This window comes from Micropterus dolomieu, linkage group LG04, assembly GCF_021292245.1.
Source record: "Micropterus dolomieu isolate WLL.071019.BEF.003 ecotype Adirondacks linkage group LG04, ASM2129224v1, whole genome shotgun sequence".
NCBI lineage: Eukaryota > Metazoa > Chordata > Actinopteri > Centrarchiformes > Centrarchidae > Micropterus > Micropterus dolomieu.
The window spans coordinates 25491420-25518454 of NC_060153.1; the positions used below are offsets into that span (position 1 = coordinate 25491420).

Consider the following 27035-nt stretch of genomic DNA (forward strand, 5'->3'; position numbering starts at 1 on the left):
GTGACTATTTCTATGCTGTGATGAACCACATTTTGTAGGTTGGCCATCTCTATTTCAAAACTATCTTAAAAAAGTCACACATTGATGATATTATGTTGTAAAGCTTATGAGTTTTCCTTCAACGGTGTATACTGGGTGTGGCAGCAAAGTACCATGCTTTGCCATGAAACAAAAGGTTGTTGTAACTTTGCTGCACATGCTCAAATCAGTGCCACTTTATGTTATTGATAATGGTCCTGTCCCCAACAGATCTACATGCCACAATTCAGTTAAAGTCATAGCGCAACTGGCAACAGGAAGTAAGCTCTGTGTAATACTCATGTGATTTAAATAAAATTTTCTCAATGTGTTCTACACTTGATGTATTGGGACATAACCATGAATAAACTGTTGTACACATCGCGACAACGGTAAGTGACTGGTTAGCATTATCCAAAACATTGAGTTAAGTCTGAATGCATTGCTCTTGATATGTGTTCGCCGTCAAAATAGCTACCGCTGTCAATACTGTACATCTAAATCACACAAATTACAGAATGTTACATGTGTGTAAGTAAGGTTATTTGTCGTTCTATATAGGCAAAGGTATGGTAGGATTAGCTTTTTTTTTCTCCTTTGGATAACGCAAGCTACTCGTAGACTGTATGAAGCTACTGTGTGTTTGGCTTTATTAAACATTTTTTTGTAAAGCATTTAGCAAGGGCATAGGCAAATAGATCTATTTTGTTTAGACAGCTCAGTGTAGCTTTTTTACACTTAATACTTTTCTGGCTGTATGAATTCATCTTAGTTGAATTGACGTTTATGTAGCGTTATTACAACAATGTTTCCCATCCCTCTCCTGGAGAAAGTTAGCCATTGTCCTGCATGATTAAATCTCTTCCTGCTTCAACACATATGATTGAAGCAGCTTCAGGATTCATAACGAGTTCATAGTTTCTATGGGAGGGAGAGACTAGAAAGGCACTATACTCCTCCCATAGATCTTTGGGGGCTCACCACAGCCACTGTTGGCATATCCTAATTTAGATTTACAAATACTGACAGTGGTAGATATTTGGATGGAACATGCCAAGACCCATGCACTCAGACTTTTTTTTTTATGTTTAGGATAATGCAAATCAGTCACTGCTCCAACTCCTTTCAAAACTGTGTAATCTGTGTGTATAATGTGAAAAAAGTAAAAGTGTTATTATAGTAGGCTACTAACTTTTGTGTCTCCATTAATTTTTAAAAAGTAGATATTTACAAACTTACCGATACAGGTGTACATGTTGTATTACATGTGTGTTAATTTTTACAGATTTTACAGTTTGATAGTCCACAAGCTGTAGTCCATTTAGTCCAGCAAGGTTGTGGTTACGGTCCATAAGGAGGGTCTGAGCTCTTATGGAAGCAGTAACATTTTGCATCTGTGGGGTCAGTAATTAATTTACCAACAACCAACAACAATTATTTACATTAATAAGATAAACAGGCTAAAATAAACAAGTTTTCCAAATGAACTATATGCTGCGCACTGCATGAATGTCATTACATCATGATTAAGAATAATTAAAATGATACCATGAAGGGCGGATTTGCGGTCTCTCCTTGAGCAGTAGTCTTTGTTGGTTTATTTCAGGCTTTTGAAACTTAAAAGTGTTGACCGTGTAATGAGCAATGAAGTCTCTGTCTGTCTGGGCTTAGGCTATTATTTATTTATTTATTTATCGCCAGTTTTTCCTATTAAATTCAGCTGATAGCAGTAAAATGCCATAGTATATATTATTCTCCAAAGGGAAATTATGAATGAGAAGTGTGTGTGTGTGTTTTAACAAGACTGGAAGAGAGGCAGTTACACTCTTAATCAACGACGATATATTTTTCTGTGAATTATTGTGGCTAGCTGAGTTAACATCCTCTTTTGACAGAATAAATAATATTTCCTGTAAAAAAAGATACTGTTAGTTGAATGATTGAAGCGATATCTAGTAGGCTTTGTTGCTATACTGGCACGTTAAGAGCTAAGTAGAATAGGCTCAAATCAATACGGTATATTTAAGGAAATAGCCTGCTAATTTCACGTTACAATGTTAACTAATTAATTAAATATAAATCAACGACAAAATCCCTTCCCCGATAGTGTAATTGTCTACATGATTGAAATTTATAATTTTTGAATGTGTTTCCAGTCAAATCGCACAATTTTATTTTGTCTTTTTTGCGTGTATTTCCTGTCCTAACCAGCCTGACAGTGGAGCCGTCCTGACAGAGGAGGTCTGCAGCGGGAGTGACCCACCAGTGGAGGTCCACAGTTGGAGACTCTTGGCGGTATCTGCAGCGCAGACACAACACTGTCTGAAGTGCTTCACATGCGATGGCCCGTACAATGCTGATTGCGGCTTTAATATTTTAACTGAAGTAGTCTGTGGCAAAAGATTCTTTTACCCGTAGGTCGCACTCTAGGATTTGAAAACTTGCTGATGGAGCAGTACTTTGCAGCAGCATTGGCTGCAGCAGTCACAGCTAACAGCTGACAGCTCTCACACACATTTACTTTAGTAAATGCCCATTCTAGTTCTTAATCGTTTTAAAGGAAAAAATGGAAGAAGATATGCCACAAATACTTAATCTTTATTTTCCATGCTTGTGAAAAACAAACAAAGCAAGAATTACTACTGTTCACAATTAGCACAGCATTGCTGCTAATCCAAGTTTAAATGTGGTGCTCAGTATGAGATGCTGTTACAGGTCCAGAAATTTTTGACAGTATCATTTGTATAATGCATAAGATGTTGCTAAACATATACAGTAGGGAAACAACCCGTGGAATGTAATAATAACAAATACAGTCTAATTTGCATGGAATTTGGATCCAACTAAATTTTTTAAACTGTACATTTTGTGCAGCTGCCGTCACATGTGAAATTGTAACACAATTTTCAAATAAGTGCATAGCATTATATGACAGTGAACATCTTTAAAAGGTGGACCACTGAGCAACCATAGCTCATTTACTTACCAGTGGTTAAAATTTTATTTAAAACAAGTTAAATGCTGATGCAAAGCAATACTGGCCAAAACTCCGCTTACAGGCCAGAATTAAATTTGTGCCTTGTGGAAAAAAACCTTTTCACATCCTTCCAGGAAGCATTGAAACCTATTTAGGTACTGCTGATTTCTGTGTTACAGCTCCTGCTGAGAGCACCAGTGGGGCTGGATGTGGGACTGTCCATCACCAGTCTCCCCGTGATATGCTGGGATCTCTATTGTCCGGCAATCCATCTAGACATTTCGCAGCAGCCAGTTTGGAGGTGAGATGCCAGACTGGGAGAAGTAGTTCCACCACCACGGTTTCTCCTCCCGCTCTATCCCTCCCTCACCTACATCTGGCTCACTGTAGCGCTCAAACTGGTTGTAGGGGTCAAATCGATCCCATGTGTCTACTGTGGGGAAGAGGTGGTCGTCAATATCGGGCTCCACGGGAACCTGGATGCAGGACAAGGGGAAAAGTGAAGATGGAGAGCCGGGATAATGAATGACAAACCCTAAAAGCACTCTGCCTTTGCCCAATCTGCCTTTTTTTGTCCATTAAGGAATAGAACAAGCTCCCTAATACTTTGAAAATATGTAGATTTTTCCTAAAATGTATTTTAAGAAACCACTCGTCAACATTGATTTGACAAGACTTGATATATCGCATAATGTTGTGTGTAATCAATGTAATTGGTATGTATGTTTGGATTTATTAATTATGTATTTTATGCTATTTTTAACTTTTATTTGTATTAAGTCAACCCAAGACGGCCATCACCAGCCTGGTTCTTTGTCTGTGTGTTTGAGCAGAGTTACTCTTTTTTTATAGTTCCTGGCAAAACCTAACCAAGTAAAGTAATCTCTTCTGAGAAACCCGTGGTTTATCTAGTGTCTTTGTATAGTATCTTGTTATACTTAAATCTCTCCTAAAAGTAGAAGGATTACTGCCACTGGCCTGCTGAATTGATTTTTAAATGATCTGCTGAATGACCCAGGGGAATTTGAATCCTACTCTGTCTTCTGGATGGCCTTTTTCACCTGACTACTGATAAATGGCTTGTATGGTTTATCCACCCACACCTGGGTGGCAGTGGTGCAACAATAGCTTGGATTTAGCTTGGCCTTGCTCTCCCTGTAAGACAGCAATGCGGATGTAGAGGCAGATTTGAAGCAGATTTATGTGAAAACTGAGTTACAAAACATACAACAATATTTTCCATGTAGACAGCTAAAGTTAAGATCACACTCTATAGCTCTGTGTGTGCTTCACCCTGTCTCTAGCACACAGCACAAAATACCCCAGTTTATTCCACAAAGTCAGGTCATGGTTGAAATATAATGATCAGTAGTAAGCATGCCAAGGACAGAGAGTGGGAGCAGTGCAGCCAGGCCAAAAAAGCAACAATCATAGTTAAATAAAAATCCACCAAATGCTGAAAGGTTGGAAAACAATAAAAGAAGAGAGACACCCAAATATCTGGGAATTTCCCAGATCCAGGTGTAGTAGGAAAGGGAGCCAAGAGATTATGTAATGCAGAGAAACAGAGCTATAAAAGGAGGTCCAAAAAGAAGTTGAAAGTCAGTTGTTACATGGTTTCATGTCAACTCTCTGTTCTGGTAACAGAATGGGACTCTATTTTCCATCGATCTCTGAACCCTCTCCGGTGAACCTTTTGTACTCGAAGTGGTGTCTATTTCTGTTGAGAATAAACATGTTGGTAAAAGTTCAAGCTTTCTTATCTGGCCTAAGTCTTGAATTTTTTACATGACTTTATGTGAGGATAACTGATGCTGCATGCTGGTGAACACATTGCACCTGTGAAGCGTCTCAGGATTGATTTTACAACAAGTTTCACAAAACTCTGCAGTGAGCCCTTGGAACCTTTGTTTGTTTAGCCTATGATTTATGTTTTCTGAAAGCACAATGCATCTTTAACTATTTTTATTACTTACAGCATTTAATGATGGATTTAAGTCATGGCCAACCCCATTTATTGATGGACATAACCGGGTGAGGACATTGCCAATAGCTCACTCTCCAATTAAGGATGCATGCAGCTATCACCAGCTTATCCATCCTGCTCAGCAACAAACACTCTACAAGCATGAAACACAAATGAGCCCTTCGTTACACCTGCTAATAGTGAATACATTAAATAACCACTCTACAGTGCAATATGGACTCTCATCACACTTGTCAGCCAGTGATTGTGATGAAAAGCACACAGTGAATACCAAATCTATAGTCTTACTCCTTTTGCTGTTATCTGAGGACGTACAGCCAAATCCTGGGCCTGACTCACAACAAAATATATATTCCCCATGCGACTTCAAAAACAGACCCAGACTTGGAATTATGCATGTTAATGTTAGAATTCTCCTTCCAAAAATGGTCATGCTAAGACTGTGGGTTGATGCAACAGATATGGACATCATGGTCTTAAAATCCACATTAACAGATAATATAATTACTATAGATGGCTATAATATTTTCAGAGCAGATTGTTCAGGCAAGGGGGGCGGAGTTGCTATATATGTTGAATCAAAATTTTTAAGCTCGGTGACATTGTCAGTAAGTCAAATAATATGATCTACTGGCATTGAAAGTAAATTTATTCAAGGACACACACGTCACTATTGTTGGGTGTTACAGGCCACCCTCCGCCACAAAAGAAACTATTTCCTCTCTTCATGATGTACTACTCAACCTTAATGACTTCGAAGTAATTCTAATGGGTGACCTTAACTGGGATTGGCTCTCTCCTGTCTCTGAAAATATTAAAGATCTATCTGACTCTTTAAATCTCACACAACTTATTGACACCCCAACTCGTATCAACACGAGAGATATAGCACATAGCAAATCAACACTGTTGGATGCCATTCTTACAAACATGCCACATAAATATACACCGACTGCTGTAATTGTCATGAGATGTAGTTTTTCCCTGTGAGTTTGAGTTTTTGCCATTTGTTTCTGGTGTCCTTCTTTGTCCTTGTTCCCAGTCCTGTACCTTAGTTCATGTTAAGTGTTCACTCTGGTCTGTTTTGTGTTCAGTGACCTGTGTTCCGTCTGTTCCCCCGGTTGTCACTCTGCCTGCATGTCAGTCTCTGTTTCCCTCTGCTCACTGTCTCTCTCTCTGCCTGCCTCGTTAGTCGCATGTCTGTCACCTGTGTTGCTCCCACCCTGCTCGTTAGTCCCTGTGTATATATACCTGGTGTTTCTGTCTTGTCCTTGTCGGGTCATTGTTTATGGTCACCCAGTGTTATAGTGTGTTGCCTTGTTGCCAGCCTACTTGTCGTGTTTCCCTGCTTATTTAGGATTCTGTTTTTCTCGTTTGGATTACTTTGTTTTGGACTCTGTCATCAGCCACTCAGTTTGTAAGTGTGCTCGCCTTTGTTTGTTTATTAAAACCCCTTGAACTGTACCTCCTTTGCCTTGCGTCCTGCATTTGGGTCCTCCAACCAGCTCAACCCTGCCTCACCCACACAAAACCGTGACAGTAATAAGCATGCTCCTTAAAAGAAATTTAGGATTAGTGGGAGGAATAACCAATGGTTCACTGAAAAGTTTATGAAAACGAAAAAGAAATAAATGTACTAGCATGAACAGAACATCAAAATCAGATTATAATCTAAAAAATCTGTCAAAATCTCAATAACCCCTTTAAAATATTTTTAATAATTAATTAGCAGCAAATTAAGTCTCTGTCTGGTTCCAATTCCTCTTCAGGTCTCCCAGAACATATTAAATTCAGTAAATTCAGTTGAAATTAAAAACAAAATTGATGTAATTGGACATTTTAACAATCACTTTGTATCAGCTGGCTGTATTTTCAAAAGTCCAAATCAAGTTCTCATTGCTCTAAATCAAGCACTGAAACACCACCGGAAACTTTTGTTTTCAGACCCATTTTAAAGGAGACCTATTATACTGCTCTCCAAGTCCTATATTGTAGTTCTGTGACTCCTGTATGGTAGCTCTGCATGATTCAAATTTCAAAAAACAAATTTTCTGTTGTTTACTGACTCTTCATGTAAGCCTTCATTTCAGCCTCTGTTTGAAAATAGCTGTAGATGCTTCTGTCACTTTAAGGCCCCCCCTCTCAAAGTCCACTGTCTTCTGATTGGCCATGACCAGGCTGTTGTTGGCGCTGGGCGGCTGTGTTGCTGTGCCGTTGCTGTGCGGAGCAAATGACCATATATGGAACACCGGACCGTCTAGCTCAGTATGTCGTAGAACTGAGCCGTTGGTACAAAAAGCAGTTCAAAACAGAGTTCAACAAGTCTGAGGTTTTTGCTCACAGGGATTTCTTTTAAATACTTTAACCTCATTTGAAGCTTTGGCCATGTTTAACATGAACATTGTAACATTGTGGACAAGTCCTAAATTAAGGAAAAGCATTATAGGTCTCCTTTAAAAGAGGATATCTGTATTGTTCTTAAAGCTATTGACCCGAAAAAATCATCATGACCAGACAACCTAGAACCATTCTTATTAAAGGTTGCAGCTGAAATTATAGCAAAGCCTATAGCATCCATTTTTAATTGTAGTCTGCAGACAAATCTAATCCCCAAGTTATGGTCGTTTCCCTTTCATCCATGTGACGTCACAGGGATGAAAGCTAAATGCACCTCATAATGCTCGCCAAGTGGCTACTCCGACACGCCCTCAAAAACAAAGGAGGAAAAACACTGAGCTGTAGCACACACCTCCTCTCTCTTCCAAACACTAGCTACCCTCCAGACAGTCAAGGGACATAAAGTTGTTACTGTGATGTAGAGACAGAGCTCAGTTATAAATTTATGGATGAAAGATACATTTGTTACAGATTAACAAATCACCACTCTGAAACTTTTGCTCCAATCTATGTTGCCAAGCTGGTTAGCAACATGTAGCCTACAGCTGAACCGAAGCCGTGTTTACCGGCTTCTGACTGACCCGCCCTTCTCTGCTTCTGATTGGCTAGTAGTTCTTAACTGGGAACTGCACATGTGCAACTCCCAACAAAGATCATTTAGAGACAAGATGTATCACTCCATAGCTAAAACAAAGCGTGGGTGAAAAGAGGTGCTGCGGCAATGTGCAGTATGACAAAAATATGGTGTTTTTTGAAAATTTAAACCATGTAAACCTGTTTTGGTACAACCCTAAATAAGATTTTGAATCTCAGAATGAGCATAATACAACCTCTTTAAAGAATACTTGGCAGAGCACAACATTCTAACTGATTAGAGCTCGGCAAAGCACCGTTACAGGAACTTTGTTGCTATTAAATTACATTATAAATTGAGCTGTCCAAAGCATTTGACTCTGTTGATCATGAGCAACTGATGAATAGATTAAGTAAAAATGGAATAGGAAACACAGCAATTAATTGGTTCAAAAACTATCTTACAGAGAGAGCGCATGCAATGTGTTTCTATAGTTGGTCATTCTGTGTACCATAGTGCTCTGCGCTTTTTAACTAACTCTGATTCCCGTACTCATCAGCAAACTGACAGGCTGATCGTCTAAGTCTATGTAGACAACTTCATTTGCATATTTTGCTATACAAGGCCATGCTGGGTAAACTGACGGCATATTTATGTAATCACCTGAAGCTGAATTCCAGCAGTTTTCATCTCCGTTCCACCAAGTGGCTCCCTTACCAGTTTACAATGGATTTTACTGAGATAGGGAAAAAAGCCTTCTCTTACTTTGCTCCCTGATCTTGCCAAACTTGCTACATCTAAATGATCTAGTCCCATTAAATGAATTTAAAGCCATGTTAAAATGCCACGTAACTGAGAAATGTGACCTGGCTTAGTCCCTTTCCTTTAGGTGCAATGCTTGTTTGTTTGTTTTGACTATGCTGTACTTCTATCTAAATTGTAACTGGTGTGCTGTCTTGGCCAGGTGTCCCTCGGAAAAGAGATTTCAATCTCAAGGGACTTCCTGGTTAAATAAAGGTTAAATAAATAAAGTGAATTTGATGTATTGGTGTTTTTGTCTACCTGCCCAGGGACTGCAAATGGAAATAAGCTAGTAGCTAAATCTAGTACATCTCTTGTTCTTGTATAAGATTAATTTATTTTCAGATAAATGTTTTAAACTTAACCATGCACCATGCAAGAAAGATTTAAAAAGGATGTTTCAATAGCATTGGTGAAACATGATAATGAACACAAAGATCCAACCTTCTGCAAGACAAAGTCGACACGTCCAGCCTTGTTCATGTTGTGGGGCAGATGAACCCTCTTACTAACTCTGGAGTAACCCTTGGCTGTTGCTGTCAGGATGTGAGTTCCAGGATTCAGCAGCCGCCAGTAGTCTCCATCTTCAGCTGGAGGGATGGGAAGAGAGGGAAGTTAGATAAGGGTAATACAATCAACTTATTAGAGAGGAAGTCAAACAAATGAAAGAAGAGAGGCAGTGAAAGAAGAGCACAGTAAAAGGAACAAGTGTGAGAAACAAAAGGGGAAAATGCACATATAAAGTTTAACCTTTATTAATCCTTTGCAGGAAATTACAGTGTCACAGCAGCATCAAGACAGACCCAATACCAAACATTCACTCAGAACATATCCATAAGTTAAATTTTTGTGCATTATAGAGTCGTATAGCAGCTGGTATGAATGAGTTCCTATACCGCTCCGTCTTGCACATTGGTGTCATCAGTCTTTGACTGAAGGTGCTACTGTTTATCACCTTGAGGTGGTGGATTGGGTGTGCAGGGTTGATCAATATTGATCTTAGTTTATTCAATGTACTGGCCTCTGCCACTTGCTGAACCGTCTCTAGTTCAGCCCCAACCACCGAGCCGGCCTTCTTGATGAGCTTGTCCACTCTGTTTCTGCCTGCTGTGCGGACCCCGTCTCCCCAACAGGCCACAGCAAAATACGGAGCACTGGCCACCACTGTTTGATAGACACTGCGGAGCAAGGGTTGACAGATATCGAACGACCTTAGCCTCCTTAAAAAATAAAGTCAGTTTTGCCCCTTGCGGTGCACCGCCTCCATATGGCTCTTCCAGTCCAGCTTACTGTCAAGCTGCACACCAAGGTACTTGTGATTAGTCACCAGCTCCACCTCAGTGGTAATAGGTGTTGGTTGGATCCTCCTCCAACTGTAGTGGAGCCAGAGATCAAGCTGGTAGGTTTTTGTGGTATTCAAAAGGAGATGATTGTTCACACTCCATTGTACAAATTTGTTGAATGTTCCGCTGTACTCTTCCTCATCACCTCCTCTTATAAGGCCAATAACTGTGGTGTCATCTGAGAATTTCTGCAAGAAGCATCTGTCGGTGTATTGAAAATCCGCTGTGTAGATGGTAAACAGGAACGGAGCCAGCACAGTTCCTTGTGGCACCCTTGTGCTGCTAAGAACAGTGCTTGAGACACTGCTCTGCAGACGTACATACTGTGGTCTGAGGGATGGATAGCCCAAACACCACAGGACCAGTGATGGAGCCACCTTCATCCGTCCCATCTTTTCCCCTAGCAGCCCAGGCTGAATGGTATTGAAGGCACTCGAGAAGTCAAAGAATGTGATCCTCACAGATGCATCAGGGGTGTCCAGGTGGGTATACACGCTCTGCAGCATATAAATGAGGGCATCATCAACACTGATGTTGGGTTGTTAAGCAAACTGTAAAGGGTCCATTTGAGTTGACACACTAGTCCTGATGTAGCGAAGGACTAGTCTCTCAAACGTCTTCATAACATGTGAGGTGAGCGCTACCGGTCTGTAATCATCATGGTGGATTGGATGATTTTTCTTTGGAACAGGGACCAGGTAAGATGCCACAGCCTTGGGACCTTCTGTAAATGCAGACTCAGGTTGAACAAGTGTGTTAAAATACCACATAGCTCTGCAGAGCAGGTTTTCAATAGCCTTGGACTGATATCATCAGGTGCCACTGCTTTCCTTGGCTTCAGTCTGCCCAGCATCCTTTTGACCTGAGCTGGATATAGAATAATAGGCAGGGCTGCTAATGGGGTAGGAGGTGGAGAAAAGGAACTACAAGCAGGTGGTTTCATAGGTGTGTTTAAGAGAAGGGTAGGATGAGATGGAGCGGAAACAGTGGTAGTCAGCAGACCAGGTGGAGGAGGCTGGAGTGATGTAGGGCCATCAAATCTGTTGAAGAATCTGTTCATATCATCAGCCAGACAGGCAGTGTATCGCCCTTCTGCTTCATGCCTGTGATCTTCCGCATCCCAACCCACACCTGCCTCACTCCATCTTGCTGCAGCTGTTGTTCTAATTTCAGCCTATACACCTCTTTTCCCTCCTTAATCTCCTGTTTCAGTACCCTTTGAAGTTCTTTGATTTTATTCCTGTCTCCTTCCCTGAAGGCCTTTCTCTTCTCATTTAGCAAAGCCTTCAAGCTGCTGGTAATCCATGGTTTGTTATTAGGAAAGCAATGAATTGCGAATTGTCATCATAGCAGAAATTGATGTAATGCGTAATGCATTCTGTAAGGCCATCAATATCATCCCCATACTCTTCAAAGAACACATCCCAGTCTGTAGTCTCAAAACAGCACTTCAGAGCTTCCTCAGCTTCAGGATACCGGCATTTAGATGTTCTGATGGTGACAGGCAGCCTCTTCACAGCAGGGGTATAGGAGGGAGAGAGGTGTAGTATGTCATGATCTGAGCGCCCAAGAGGGGGCAGTGCAGTACATTTGTATGCATTTTTCACATTGGCATACAAGAGATCCATCGTTTTATCACCCCTGGTTATGCACTCAACAACTGTTTAAAAGTGGGCAAAGTCTTGGAGAGACTGAGATGATTGAAATCTCCAGACATAAAAATAAATGCGTCTGGGTACTTGTCTTGAAGTCTCGCGATAGTGGAGTGCAACACATCACAGGCGGCTTCCGCCTTGGCAAATGTTAGCATGTTAGCATGCTAACATTTGCTGATTAGCACTGAACACAAAGTTGCTGATTAGCACTGAACACAAAGTACAGCTACGGCTGATTGGAAAGTCATTTGGATTTGTCATCTGGGGACCATGAATATCTGTACAAAGGTTCATGGTAATCTATGAAATGGTTGTTGAGATATTTCAGGACCAATGTGGTGATCGACTGGCAATACAACAAACAATAAACAGCAACAGATAATTAACATCAATGTTATACCGACTGGAAACGATGTAGCCATGTAGGATTGTTTACCTGTGGTGACATCTTTCCTGATCCCCCTGACAGAGATAGTTGCACCTTTTATTCCATTTCCATTAACATCCTGTACTATCCCCTTTATCCCTCGATGGACCTGTTCAGGGACACAAGCCATATTATTTCCATTTCTAGTACTTTTTTTCTGGGTCAAGTGTTTATTCACAGTCTGTATAGTTCCTATGCCTAAAGGCGCATACCTATCATAAATATATATATTTTTTTCTTTTAAAAGCTACAATAGTTCTACTAGCAATTTTATCATTTCACACGTTGTCAATATACATTTTAACACAAACTTGTCATTTTTTTCTCTGGTTAGGAAGCCTGTCTAACAAATACTTACAGACTCCAGAAAACTGAGCAGAGCTTCCTTATTCCTCTTCCATTCTGGGTAAAGCTCGGACTCTGAGGGGTATTTGTCACAGCCAAGCTCCACGGTGATCTCAAGACAATTAGTATGCAAGTAGTTGAAATCTGACATGCCTGCAAGGAGACATGTTCACAATGAGTCACTCACAAGCAATGTAAGCGTACACATGGTTCCCTGTGTAGTTGTAGTTGTAGGAAAAGTGTTGTATCTCACCACCAGCAAAACTATACCACAATGCCCCGTTGATGATGCCCCTACTTCGGTAAAAGAAGGCCCCACACCTCTCTGTGTCATTGTTTGACATGGTCTCGTGGGCATCTGCGTAGGTACGAGCCAGCTGCTTGAGGACCTGAGCATGGAAGATTATTAAACTAAGTGTGTGGTGAGAGAGGGAATATGTCAATCGAGTTGCACTTTTAAACACAGCTTCTGCAGCAACCATAAACATGTTTGTCCACCAATTGAGACCTCCATTCTCCCTCCCTACCTGCTCATCTGGGGTGGGTGAGAACATCCTCTCCTCCTGCGGGTGTCTAGAGAAGTCAAAGGGATAGGAGACCACCAGCTCCCCTCCGTGCAGGCTGGCAGACTGAACAAAAGGCAGTGACCTGATCCACTTCATCACTGCATAGGTCTCTGGTGCCACCTACAGCCCAAAGGTAAGATTGAATTGCTTTGGGATCCAGGCTGAAATACTGTCTAACCTAATAAGGACAATGCTCCATAAATCTGATTAATACCAACTATCCCCTTACCTTGCCAAACCAGTAAGCGTCAGGGATTGGGATGTGGTCAATGCGGTAGTGCCTGCTGCGGCGATTCCGGTAGAAAATGGAGGTGAGGTCTGGAAAATTGCGGTTGAGATCAATATTCTGGGCGTTGGTCCGTCCATTGGTCCAACCATTCAACAAGTGACCCTGAAACATTTGGGTTTAAACAACTAGGATAATTAACAAGTGTCAGAAAGTGTGACATTACTTAGATTGATGATAACATTGATGACTTAGATGACTGATGAGTAGTGATTATAGGAAGAAAATATTAGGCAAGTTATATGAATATTAGTTATAAGTACAAGAAGGAACCTGTTAGACTATCTTTGTTAATTATGTTGTTAACATGAAGACAAGACCATATATCCGTCATGAGAATAAATAGCAAATGGAATGACAAGAGGAGAGTGTTATTCATTATTATCAGAGGTGAGCAATGCATATGATCTAATGACAAGAGGAGAGTGTTATTCATTATTATCAGAGGTGAGCAATGCATGTGATCTATGATATATCCAAACAATGAAAATGATTTTGGATTATGCAAACTGTTGCATATGTTTTTTCTTTTACATTTTATAAACATATATGTATATGTTGCCATATACAGTAAAATATAGGAACAGTTTGAGGTTTTAGTTTACTCCTGGACACACTAAGTATAATTTAAACATTACTATAATGGATGCAATTTAAATACTGTCGAGGTAGTTTGGCCTAAATAATACATTTAAAATGTGATTATATAAATGAAAGGTACAACATGCTGCACACTTTCATTAATGTTTCAGCCACGTATGTATTGTGAATCACTAAAACTGATGCAATCAGGAAGTCTGTCAGAATAAAACCCATGCATATAAAATGTCTCTCTTGGGGTATAGCTGTATGTAGGGTTATGCCTATCATGAAGATATCAGTACTTTTTTGACTGCACATTACATACATACATGGACAATGATCTTCATTGTGAACCTCACAATGTGACCTGCATGACATGCAAATGATCAGTCCACAACATATACACATGCAGAGCTTGTTAGAAGCACAGTCACACGGGCTAAGACATTAGTGAATAAATACACAACAAATTGCTAAAAAAACAAACAAAGTGGTGATTAGTGTTAAATACTCCGGTTAGTAGAAAATAGGGTGAAAGAAGGTGTAAGGCTTGAGTACTCTAATTTCTTACATCCAATTTAGATACTGAACCAGGATTGAGCCATAAAGTCTTCTTAAGTAAATTAATATCTTACTACCAAAATTTTTCAATTACTGATTTCATAATTACACCACAATCATGAGTACTGACAGTCTTGATCAGAGAATATGGTGTGGCTACAATCTTAGAGCAGAGCAACGGTTGTTCTTTATCCTACAGCATATCATTGTAAAAGCAAAATGTGTTCTTTTTTTTTGTTCACAAAAAATACGGTTTACAACATTGTCATAATGTTGCTCCATGGTGTCCCATTTCACAACCCACAACCAACGCTGTATAAATCCTCTGAATTATCAATGCTCAAACACCTTCAGCAGAGTACCTCATTCCTCCACCTCTACACCTCAAGCTGAACGGAAGGAAAACAGACAGCGCATTGAGAACGGATAATGGCGGATTGTCTTTTTGTCTGTTAACAATATTTACTTCCTGGTTGCTGAGCTCCGGGTCATTGCTATCTTCTACCTCTGAGGCGGCCAGCTCATAGCCATCTGGATTCATGGAGGCCAGAATATGGATGCGGGTGTTGTTGATGATGGTCTGAATTCGTTGGTTCCCCAGAATGTACTCTGAACATAGGTACTGGGCCAGGTAGATGAGCAGCTGGCGGCCCAGCACCTCGTTGCCATGCATGTTGCCTACCAGCTTGATCTCTGGCTCCACTACAGTTCACAGACAGAAGCAAACATTGTTAAAGCTGCATTCATGGGTTCTTTGGTCACTTTGGTGCAGCAGAGCAAGGTATAGACACAAAACTGAAATATTATCCCTTTAGTTGAAAGTTGTTGTGGCAAATCCAGCAGACATGCAGCAACATTAGAATTCATTTGAAGTTCTGTTTGTCCAATATTCCCTCTTCTTTTAGCTCTGCTATGGTCTCTACAGACAGTAGTTTCTCTTTCATCTTGACACACTGCAGAGCTGCAGTCTCTACGCATGAGTCACTGTAACTTACTCAATAGTGATATATTATTCAAATGTCCCGCGAGGTGCGCGCACAACACCGGTGTAGCTGGTGCTCTGTCTCTTTTCCTCTTCTACCACACACACACACACACGCTACGCCCACACATGCACACTGTCCTCCCCTTCCTTAAGGTTTAGCTTTACAATTTTAGACTTAGTCACACACTAAAAATTTTTATTTAAAGCTTAAAGCTTCACTTATTGGGAGAAAACCAGTAGTTCTATGTAAAATCAGACAGTGAGCACTCCCACATAGCCAAAATAGCATGATCCTTATTTCATAATACCTCTGCAAAGATTCAATTGTGAGATTAGTAGCCAAATCAGTGTCCTTATAAGGAATCATCAAAATCTTCAACTATTTGGGATCACCGCAATAGCTAATGAACACAGGGGAGCATTAGCTAAAGAGACCAATATAGAGCTCAAAGGAGAGTAAATATTAGACTTACATTCACCAAGTCTCCATAAACTCCAAATGAATGCTCATGTTATTAGTATCTGCTGGATCACCATATAAACATTATAAGGTGACATCAAAATTGTGTTTACAGCTTGTTTCCACTGGCCAAAATTAGTTAATGCAGGTTTTAAGATTGGCATAGTAATTCTAGGTAGGCAGAGGGATTAAGAATAAACAGGTGGCAATTCTTTACACAGGAAATTAGTTACACAACAGGAATAACTGAATGTAGATTAAGAATAATGTAATTACAAGGCTAACACAATACTAACATTATCACACAATTCATTTACACTGCTCTTCCTTACTCACATAGTTCATGCTGTCCTGGGTTGTCAGTGAACTCAATAACCATTAGATCCCTGCCTTCTGTGCTTCGTCCAATGCTGTAGACATTAGAGATATGGGAGCACTTGGCAGTTGTTCTCTTCAGTAAGCTGTACATCTGGGAGTTGGAGGTGTAAGTGAACTGAATGATGGTGCTGGGTTCTTCAGGAGAGAGGCTGGACATTTCAAGCTCCTGTCTGGCTGGAGGAGGGATACCAGGATTTGGGGAAGGAGAGGAGAAATATGAGGGTTTTTTTTTTACAGGGCATTAATATACATCAGTCCAAACAGTACAATACAACAGTGTGACCTTTACCTTTCAGCCCTGCCAGTGGGTCAAAGCAGCCCTCGTGTTCGCTGGCAAAGAAGCGGTCACAATCTAAGAAGTAGGGCCAGGCCATTTCGATGGCTTCAAAAGCATGGATACAGTCCTTCCTTAATGCCTCGCATGTGCTGCGGCAGGGTTTGATCATCTTGTCGTCCTGGCAGGGGGAGGCTAGTACTGAGCAGCCTACGAGACGTATCTCAGGGGAGCACTCCCCGTTGAGCAGGCCATGGAGGACACTCAAGAGGAGGTACTCTGCCCCAGACTCTGCCTCCAAGCGACTCCGGTGACCAAGGATGTTGGGGAACATGGTTCTGGAGTGGCAGCATTTTAACAGACATTGTTAAACATGATGACCACAGTCAGCTGTGAAGAACTTATGAAGACAATTGAAGTCAAAAGAATAACAGCAATAGCTTAAAATGTAGGCATAGTTAAATATTTTAGCAGGTGCTGTTTGCCTCGACTCAGAACCTCCTTGACCCACCTAGAGTATTCCATATCATTACAGTAGCCCAGATTCAGCTCTGTACAGGTAGCTGTGGGAGAGAGAAGGCAGAGAAATCTGGTAACTTAACTTAAATCAAAGCTTTTATTTGGATATTATAAGGTTATTGCTGGGTCTAGAGACATTTTGGGAGTTTTTAGGGCTTGTGCTGAAAAATCTGTATCTGTCACATCTTTAAGAGTAGTAAAGAAACACTATGTTCTATTAAAATTTAGTATGGGACTTTTGAAGCTGCATAAATCCTCCCCTGACCTCGAGGCTGGCTATTTGGAAAGGAGGCCTGTTGCATCTTGCACTGGCATTTGGTATTTTGAATAGTTTGGTATTCCAGGCCGGAAGGTCAGGTCATGGCATTAAAAACTCACCCACTTTCCAGGTTGACAGGGTCTGACATGTCATTTTACAATGCTCTGACCACTTTCTGTACCTCAAACCTGATCTTTAAAAGCCACAATATATAAGCTAAGATTTATTATAAGCAGCTAAATTGCACAAGATGTGAAATTATTTAGCACCTACGTTTTTCTTCAAACACGCTGCTGCATCTTCCTGTGAGAGAAAACAAGCCAAACAACAAACATAAGGAAGCATGAAAACACTAGTGGGCCACACATAAAATCGCTAGGAGGTGACATCTTCAAAAGCAAGAGACAAGCCTCAGCAGAGAGTTTGTTTTACAACTGTTGATGGCAGGGCTGTTGTGGTTAAAAAAACAGCATGTGACAACGTGTTTACAGCATTATGGTCCAAATTTGTATGACACTTTCAGGCCTACTACAGAATTTGACTATGTAGCCTAAGTGAGACTTAAGAAAAAATCGAACTGATTACGTTGAAGTTCAGCATGTAAATTAAAGCATATGTTCATATTTAAATTAGGAAGGTCATGCGGTCACAGGTCTGCATCTCAGCTCTGTCAGCTGATAGGGACATCGGAAGTATCAATTTTTTGTTTTAACTCGTAATTATTGCTCATTCAAATGGGTATATAAGTTCTGTTTCCTACGCGTCAGCAATTATGTAGCCTTTAGAAGCTTATTTATATATATGAACCATAAGTTTAAGTGACCTTACCTAAAAACTCGTCTCCTGGCTGACAGGTATGCTGCGGGGCGCACCAACAAATTTTCGTCAAGGAAAGAAACAGCACCAAAACTTCCAAATGCATGTTGGACAGCAGTAAGCTCCTTGACAACGGCGGTGTGACGTGGCAGCGTGTGTTTGAAGCTGCAACTTTCCGTTCTCTAGGCTGGATGATTGGATAATTACCACCCACAACACGGAAACCGCCTTCCTTTGTCTGCACGGAGCATCCCTGACCCGAAAAAAGTTCGGCGCGCCAGGATTATGGCTCACTGCTGTGGATACGAGGGAGGGCCGGTCATATTTCACTGCAATATGGCAAGCCAAGCGATTCAAAAATACGGGTTACATCTCTTAACACATGTTGAATTTTCACACCTTAACTGGTGACAACACAACATGTGATCCTTGACTTGCGACCATTTGACCACTTTTCCAGTTTGAATGGACAGTGTCATAAAAATTCCTATTGACTGCTGAGCAGGATTCAAACATTTCTTTTCCTCTATGGTCCTTTTTTGTGTAGCATAAAAAAATATTTGGATTGCAGGCTTAAATTATTTTATCAAGAGACAATTGAAAGAAATTAGAGTTTGTAATTAGGTCAGATAGATATCTCATTCATAACTCCTGGCATATGGGTGCTAGTGTTACACCCGAAAAGAAGACATGGTGGTTTCAGGTGCCAGTTTCAGTTTATTTTGCTGTAAATATAACACAAAGACAGTCTTGAATGAATATCGGCTTCATCTGCTGCTTTGTTGACTGTCTTATGTTTACGACTGGGCTAATTTCCTTGTAAAACGGGATTATATCCACAATTATTCTGTCAAACTGAAATTAGTTATTACTTTACATGAAAGGTTCAGTGAGCAACAAAGTAGTATCACAGACAGAGTTAAATGTTCAGCCAGTTTACAAATAAGACTGCTTCTATCAGCACATAAACATAAACAATCTATATCCTGCATGAAAACACTACAATGTAAATTCAGGTCACTCATGTTACCGTTTCCATAAAAGATACACCTAGTGTGCTTCACCAAACGCACCGTAGTCGGCTAACATGAAGTTACTGGAGCTAGCATCAGTTAGCTGCCCCATTTTCTCACATTAACATCGTTGTAAACAGTAAAACATGGCACCACAATTGACAACATAGTTAACATGAACATGTATGATGCTTGTGCACTTCTGTCACCTGTAAATATAACACAAAGACAGTCTTATATATCAGCTTCATCTGCTGCTTTGTTGACTGTCTTGTATTTACGACTGGGCTAACTTCCTTGTAAAACGGTATTATAGCGCCACTCACTCCAGTACCAAAGCCCTACTGCCGCCTGCTGGCGGGAATAAATATAGCTCTACTGCTTCTTAAAGTGAGTCAGGTGAGTTTTCTCCAGATTAACAGTGACACAAAGCATGCTTAGTAGTAATAAACACAACAAAAATGATGGTAACAATCTTAAGTATTACCATAACGCTTCTAGAACTAACCTTAGCCACTGAAATACCCAGGGCGCCACACTAGGTCAAGACCTCCATGCACTGGGTACCTCTTTAGCTTGTTTTAGCACATGTAGTATTGTTGTGTCGGTCAGGGAACGTTTCATTCATTTGAACTTTTACTTTTTATGTATCAATAGAGCCAATGGTGTTAATCCACAGCTCTTGACCGGTGAACAACCTGGCAGTGTTTGAGAGCTCATGTGTGTTTCTCTCTGTCTGCAGAATCCCGACCTGATGGGGCCCATTCTGCGTCCAGACCTACCAAACTACTCCGTTTATATTATGTGCTTATATTTCTTTGTTCCTTTCTCTGTGCTGGAATTATTTTAAGAGCTTGATGGCTTTATCCAAATTATTATTAAATTTGTTGAATTTTAATAATAGTGTGTTTATTCATATAGTGTGTCAATTTTATCATTTCAATATCAGCAAATCTGATGTTAATATATAGATTTTACTCATAGATAGGGACGTAAGGATACTGTATGAAAGAGCACTTTAGAAATATAGCCTAATGATAGTAATTATAATTATATATACATATATATGGCTGGTCTGAATTCTTGATTTGGAAAATGAACGAAGATTGCAAAAATGGACAGATTTAACAGGAGTAGTGGCTTTTGAGTATTGACAACATGAAATAGTTTTTACATGGTTTACATGGTGAATTTGGTTGTGGCCCTGTGGGGCTTTATAGAAAGATAGAGAATAATCAGGAAGTGAATTTGTGCATTATACTTTGTCAACTGACGCGAACCAGATAGCCTTCGTTGTTTGAGTACTGAGCTGTTTCTTACATTGCCCATTAGAGGGCTGCAGCGCTGCACTAACAAGCGTAGTTCAAATGAAGAAAATGACTCAAAAAAAGATTAGTCAATTTTACTGAACAAGATTCAAAGATGCAATTCAGCAAAAAGACAATTTTAACATATAGAGCTTTTTATATACAGTCTATGGTAGGGCTCCAAGGTCTTGGGAGTGAGGAACTGCTGGGTTTGGCTGCAGGAGATCAGATCCACTGACTCTCTCAGGCCAGGTCTAGCGGTTTGTGAACAGTAGCTACAATCATGTACTAAAATTAAAGTTGGCATCATTATGGGTAATTTAGCATTCTTGCACCTTGGCATAGTTAAATAAATTTAACATCTACCTTAATTAATCACTGATATAATTCACTACCTGCCGAGCACACTATGGCTGGGTTCACACCTCTGGTTCTGTAAATGGAAAACAATAAAAGTGCTGTGGATCTTGCCATAAAACATTGTTCCAGCCAATAAGCAACAGGTGGCTTTGGCGCTCCTGCACAGGAGTGATGTGGGAGGGGGGCAGTGGGAGAGAGCCGGCACGCGGGAAGACATTTTTGCTTAGGGGTGCTGCACAGTAAAAATGCACGCATGACACGTCTGTGTGTGGGCAGGCACTTACACACTTTCCTTCAACACAGAGTGGTTACAAGCATGGTCGTATAGGGTCACCGAGGTCCGGACCTCCGTATTTATATGTATGTATGCATAAATAAAATCTTTCGAATAAAAAACATTGATAACACAATCAACTTAAATAAAAGCCATACGGGCGCAGCTGATTACACAGTTGTTTCCCTCATTTCAACTTGAAAAATATTTCCACACTCAGTGTTCACATTTGGGGAAACACATATGCACATGAAAACCTTGTGTGTGCAATAAGTGAGAGCACCACTGTTTCGGGAAGAATTTTGGAAGATACATTTTTTTAATTTCTGGCTGGGTGGTGAAGCTTCTCCCCATTAAGAGAGACGCTGTGCGCATTTACACACAGGGCACAGCAGCATAACTTGATATTTAAATCTCCCAATATGCCAACAGGATTAGTCAGAATCTAACATTAATTAATATTTTGCATTCTTCTCTACATCCATAAGGTCTCACACAAAGTCCAGGTTCACACAGAGAAACTGTCTGGAGTAAAGGAGCCGTCCTCCTGATCAATCCTGAGCTCCATCAGTGCATCTAAAAATTTTCAGAAGCTAAAAGTTGAATTCTGTTTCCTCTGCAGAGTTTCTTCTGTCCTGTCAAGTTTATAACTACAGTTAGTTTTGCAGCATAAAGGTCCCACAATATGTGACATTAATGCACCCATGGAAATCTTTAAAATGTTGACAGCAGCCTCTCTAATCATGAAAGCAAATCGTTAAAGAAAATACATCAACCCAATAAAGAAATCACTTGGAATGTTAAAAGGACTGGTAGAGGTGGGATAAATCTGAGAAAATAATTAGTTAGGTTGGGGGCCGGTGGATGATTTGTGCGTACACGATCATCATTACACCAATTCAGCTGCTATAATCGTGACAAAACATTGCCAACAGCTGCTGACATTAAATTATTAGGCTGTAATATGAACCACAGCATTCTCTGAATTCAGCACTAACCTGCTGTATTTTATGTTGTCAAATAATAACAATAGTGCCCATTATGTAGACTGCACATGTAATTTTTTAGACTGTGTTCCTCCCTGTCAATAGGGGGTGCCTGCAGGGGGTTCCCGCGCGCTTGGGATAGAGAGTTCTATACACCAGCACATTCAATTGTGCTGGACTCAAGACACTATGAAGAAGGAGAGATGGCTGAGAAACAGCTGAAGAGGAACAGGTCTGAAGAATACAAACAGGGAAGAAAGTGACCAGGCAAGGGTGAAGGCATTTCAACACTGTCGGGGTGGTGATGGCGCATAGATAATTCCTACTGTGAGACATCCACCGTTGTGGCCCTGAGCAAGACACTTAACCCCTAGTTGCTCCAGAGGCGTGCGACCTCTGACATGTATAGCAATTGTAAGTCGCTTTGGATAAAAGCGTCAGTTAAATGAATAAATGTAAATGTAAATGTAACACTGGAGATTTGAGATTTGGGGGGCGGAGCTTTGGAAGGAGCACTGAGGGGAGGGGTATATATGTTTTGCAGTTGGGTTCAAATATCCACAATCCTTCTGCAGAATCACTTATTCTCCCTTTAATACAGCATCTGTTTGATATTCATGAAGATCTTAACGGCATAAAAGTTTTAGGACATCCACACACTTGATATTGTGAAACCCTTTGTAATTTCCTCTATTGTCCTCATTTTTCCCATACCCAAATCTGGGTTTGCATTCTTTGTAAATTATTATATATGTATATTTTGGTAAAAGTTGAAATCCAATAAATATGTAGAACATACATACATATATCTTCTGATATTATACTGACTATTAAATAGTGCAAATAGTGTATGAACAGTAAGTACAGCAGTTGGGAAGATACTAACTGAAGAAAATGTGGGTGCTTTCATTAAAACACATTTACAATTGTGTTTGAATGTTGTATGTTTTGTGTCCTTCAACTTATTAAAATAACTTGTTAGACTGTTGGATTGCATCTTAAACTATGTGAACAGGGCCCGATCAAGCACCTAGTTAAAATACTAAGACATTCTTGTCAGTCTGTCAAAAAAAGTTGTTTTCCAAAGACAGATATTCATTATAATGGTCTGTTTCCTAAACCAGCACTCAGAAAGTACCACTACTGTAGCCTTTCCCCAAATTGTTTATGTTTTTAATGATGGAAAACTAAAGTTTAAAGAATGGCATTGTCGTGTGTTTATTTATCAAAAAAATTTAACTTGATAAAAATGATTTAAGTTATTAAATTCCAATTGGAATATTTTTATTTTATGGGCTATACAAAAAAAAAAGACAAAGCAATAACAGATCCCATAGCTTGTAAAATAGTGGTAGGCAACCAGAAATGGTCAAATGCTAGTGCTCAGCAGCCAACTGGAACTTATGACACACAACCGTTGTGGACATATATGTGAAATTGATGTCTGAGATCACCCATTTTAAATGTGTTGTCAACATGTGAAAAATCAATGTGTTAACAACATTTTAAGTTATTTGTACATATTATTAATGTATGTTGTGTTGTTAACATATTTTTGAACTGCTTGGCTTTCCATATCCACAGAGCTCTGTGTGTGTGTGTGTGTGTGTGTGTGTGTGTGTGTGTGTGTGCGCGCAAGTGTGTGTCTGGAGGGTATGAAGAAGAACGTGGCTTGTGGGGGTGGGAGTGGGAGTGAGGGAAGTTCATGCCTGTTTTGTTTGACATTATAGGGCTGCTGAGCCTGTTCACCAGTTTAATGCAAGAATAGATCTCTGCATCAGTCCGTGAAACCTTGCCAACCTCGATGTCCTTGCAGTTTTATTCCTGGAATTATCATCTATTATTAGACTATTGCAGGAATTAATAATGTGTGTATAGCTGTGGTCCCAAACATAGGGATCGGGACCCCCTATTGTGTCCCAAGATAAATATGAGGGCTCACCAGATCATTAAAGGAGTAAGAAAAAAATATCTGAAATATGACATGATGACATGGTGTTTTAAATACCTACAGTATCACAGTATTAGCAGAATCTAATGATTTTTCACTCATAGGCTATGTACTCATACAGTAGGCTCATGTGTGTCTGTGGCAGTAGAGTTTATTCTTTAACTGTGTGTTTGCTGTAAAATCTTAACATCCTCACACCTATTTTTCAACTATTTTATTAAAATGTCACGCATTTTTTTACTGAAACATGAAGACCATGTCATAACAATTACAAATGTTACTTCAACTGTACATTTTCACTGATCATAGTAATAAACATAGTATTGTGGGCTTTATGTGGTGTGTTCTTGGCAATGCCTCAGCAGGCGAACTGACCAGCCCTGTGGAAACAACAGTCTGTAGAGTCTGAAAAGGCCTTTGGCACAGTGTGCAATCTCATTGAACGTACATTGTTTCATGTCCTTCGCAGTTCTCCCAGCGGAGAACACCATGGCTTTAAGGAGCCTGTGGTCCACCCATGTGTTAAAGTGTCCTTGAGCAAGACTCCCTTCTGCAGGGCTGCTGCTCTTCAGAGACCCTGACCTCTGACCTTCCTGCAGAAGGTATGCAGGTGTTGAATCATTCAAATATTTGCACATCAAGCTCAGGTAATTCTGGCAATACAGTTGTCTTCTGTGGTGTCCAGCATGCTGCTCGTGCTGTGGACAGACAGCAAGTATTTATCCTTTCTTAGAACCCGACTGATGGTACTAACCAGGACCTTCCTGTACTGCTGGCGCAGCAGACAGTAGACAAATGGGTCGCTGGAGGTCTTGGAATAGGACAGACATTTGGCGGTGATGCCCCAATACCGGGGGATGTGCACAGAGGGCAACAACTCCACCAACCTGCAGGAGAAATACAAGCAGAAGTCACTATACTGAATATATAAGCCAATTTCTGTTGCATTTGTTCAGGATATTGTGTCTAGTCACTCTGCCTTAATTGTTATACCACAGTAAAACTGCAAGATGTACAAAAAGGACATAATTAATAAACCCATTATTCTATCATCGGCACATCAGACACAGGAAATGTTAGGGCCATTATTGTAAAAGCATCTAAATACAAACAAGTTCTATGGAACGTTAACCAACTGGCATACAACCTGTAATAACAAAAGAGTAAGCTACAGAGCAGGGTGTTACCTTGTTATAACATAGGGTGAAAAGCAGAAGATAAAGGAACCTATGAAGATGCAAATTTTTTTAGCAGCACGCTGCCTCCTCTTCTTCTGTTCAGCTAGACACCTCTCCTTCACACTGAAGGGCAGATGCAGAGAGAGAGAGAGACTGATTCAGGTGTCCCATGACATCTTACACAATTAATAATGTAAATAATTAGTATTACAGAACAGCCCTATATAAAAATAAGTCGACGGTTTTCTCTGTTGAAACAAGTCAGACTGCAAACATCTATATCAGCCTCAAAGTTTTATCCACTTGGCCTACTTACCCGGGGTGAATATCAACCAGCAGAAGCAGAGTCTGCACTGTAATTACATCTATCCTCTTGCAGTGGGACCTGGCCACTCTCAGAACTTTCAGGTAGGCGAAGCACAGGACGAGGAGGGAGAGCGCAAAGCTGCTACAGTGGAACAGCGCGGTGAAGGTCGCATAGGCGGCCAGCTGCGACCTCTCCTCCACATCCAGGTGAACAGTGCACGAAGCGTAAGTGTGGCTGTAACCTCCCCAGTCCATCAGCAGCTGGACCAGAGAAAAGGTGAGAGATTGCAGCCAGGAGTACGCCACGATCAGAAAAGCGTCCCTGTAGCGCATCTTGCTGGAGTAACTCAGGGGAAACACCACCGCCACCCACCTGTCCATGCTCAGCGCGGCCATGCTCAGCATGGCATTAGTGGTGAGAAAAGTCTCAGCAAAACTGACAGATTGACAGAACAAGTCCCCGAAGGGCTTTGCACTTTTGGTCACACCGAGAAACGTGGCGGGCATGTTGATGATAGTGAGGAGGATGTTGGAGAAGCAGAGGTTTAGGATGAAGATGCCTGGTACGTGGGATCTTAAGTCGGAGCTCTGGGTGAAACATAGAAGCACTGACAAGTTTGTCAACAACGAGACAACAGCTATCACCACAATGGCCAATTCCAGTAGGAACTCCGGAATGCTCATCTCTCGAGGATCTGCGTTAGCAGCAGTTGCGGGGATGATGCTGCGGAGTGTCCGCCATGCTGTCTTCTCGTGCCCCCCACCAGCTGTGACGGATGGCAGTTTCCCCAGCGCACGTGCCAGAAGTGCGCTTGTGAGCACGAGACAAGTAGGAGAGAGCTGTCCAGTGCTGAAATGCCCAAACAAGTCTCTAAGTCAGTGGCGGGAGCGTCTTATTAAAACCATTTAAAGTTGCTTAAGCTATCCAGTGATTAAATTTGTGTCGGTGCTGTTTTTATTTCTCCAGTGATTACCCTCCTGCGGTTTAGTCCAACGCAAAATGCCGTGAAAAGAAATGATGACTTCAGATATCCAAGTGCTGTGCGTTTACGCTCGATCATGCGCACTCTCCAGCACCTCCTCTCTCGGCTGGCAATTCCGTGCGCCCTGCACGTGTAGTCGGTAGCTGGCTCATGTGACGCTTGAACAATACTCATACAAGCAGGAGTTGATATCGGAGATGGGGATGTCATGGTACTTGCACTAAAATTTCACAGTTCTCCCATAAAATATGACATTGTGCTTTTGCCTGAAAAAAGCCCTGAGTGACGGCTGTGGAAATATGTTTGACACTGGCACTGCCTAAAAATTGAGAAATATTATAAATTCGTGATGTGTGTGTGTGTGTGTGGTGTGTGTGTGTGTGTGTGTGAGAGAGAGAGTTATTCTTTGGATCTTCCCTTTGACATACAGCATATTTCCTTTAAAAACCCTTACAGTAGATCAGCGT

The 27035-nt window shown here is 40.8% G+C and overlaps 2 protein-coding genes across 3 annotated transcripts; both read right to left on the reverse strand.

Moving 5' to 3' along the window:
* Nucleotides 1-2597: 2597 nt before the first annotated feature.
* On the reverse strand, nucleotides 2598-18457 carry cpz (carboxypeptidase Z). 2 transcript variants are annotated; one of them, XM_046047224.1, is made up of 13 exons: nucleotides 18223-18457; nucleotides 17668-17697; nucleotides 17128-17179; nucleotides 16632-16954; nucleotides 16301-16516; nucleotides 15025-15221; nucleotides 13320-13481; nucleotides 13052-13210; nucleotides 12778-12913; nucleotides 12538-12677; nucleotides 12189-12288; nucleotides 9199-9344; nucleotides 2598-3471 (listed from the first exon to the last, which is right to left on the reverse strand). In XM_046047224.1, exons 1-13 carry the CDS (start codon nucleotides 18314-18316, stop codon nucleotides 3268-3270), a joined length of 1959 nt encoding a protein of 652 aa, XP_045903180.1. In that variant the 5' UTR covers nucleotides 18317-18457; the 3' UTR covers nucleotides 2598-3267. The 2 variants fall into 2 exon arrangements, with proteins under 2 accessions (XP_045903180.1, XP_045903179.1); XM_046047223.1 differs by having other exon boundaries at nucleotides 14986-15221; nucleotides 18223-18456.
* A 5881-nt stretch (nucleotides 18458-24338) lies between these two features.
* Nucleotides 24339-26457, reverse strand: LOC123970025 (G-protein coupled receptor 26-like). Its single transcript, XM_046047873.1, has 3 exons — nucleotides 25596-26457; nucleotides 25289-25402; nucleotides 24339-24988 (listed from the first exon to the last, which is right to left on the reverse strand). The coding sequence occupies exons 1-3, from the start codon at nucleotides 26267-26269 to the stop codon at nucleotides 24745-24747; spliced, it is 1032 nt and encodes a 343-aa protein (XP_045903829.1). The 5' UTR covers nucleotides 26270-26457; the 3' UTR covers nucleotides 24339-24744.
* Nucleotides 26458-27035: the final 578 nt, after the last annotated feature.

What these genes read in the sequence shown, in the direction of transcription:
- cpz (XM_046047223.1), bottom strand. Translation starts at nt 18,316, where the DNA reads ATGCATTTGGAAGTTTTGGTGCTGTTTCTTTCCTTGACGAAAATTTGT. An exon ending in CACCCACCCCAGATGAGCAG is followed by an intron (nt 12,914 to 13,051) that starts GTAGGGAGGGAG and finishes TTCCATGCTCAG; the next exon opens with GTCCTCAAGCAGCTGGCTCG. An exon ending in CAGGAAAGATGTCACCACAG is followed by an intron (nt 9,345 to 12,188) that starts GTAAACAATCCT and finishes CCATCCCTCCAG; the next exon opens with CTGAAGATGGAGACTACTGG.
- LOC123970025 (XM_046047873.1), bottom strand. Translation starts at nt 26,269, where the DNA reads ATGAGCATTCCGGAGTTCCTACTGGAATTGGCCATTGTGGTGATAGCT. An exon ending in CTGGTTGATATTCACCCCGG is followed by an intron (nt 25,403 to 25,595) that starts GTAAGTAGGCCA and finishes TCTGCCCTTCAG; the next exon opens with TGTGAAGGAGAGGTGTCTAG. An exon ending in TCACCCTATGTTATAACAAG is followed by an intron (nt 24,989 to 25,288) that starts GTAACACCCTGC and finishes TTTCTCCTGCAG; the next exon opens with GTTGGTGGAGTTGTTGCCCT.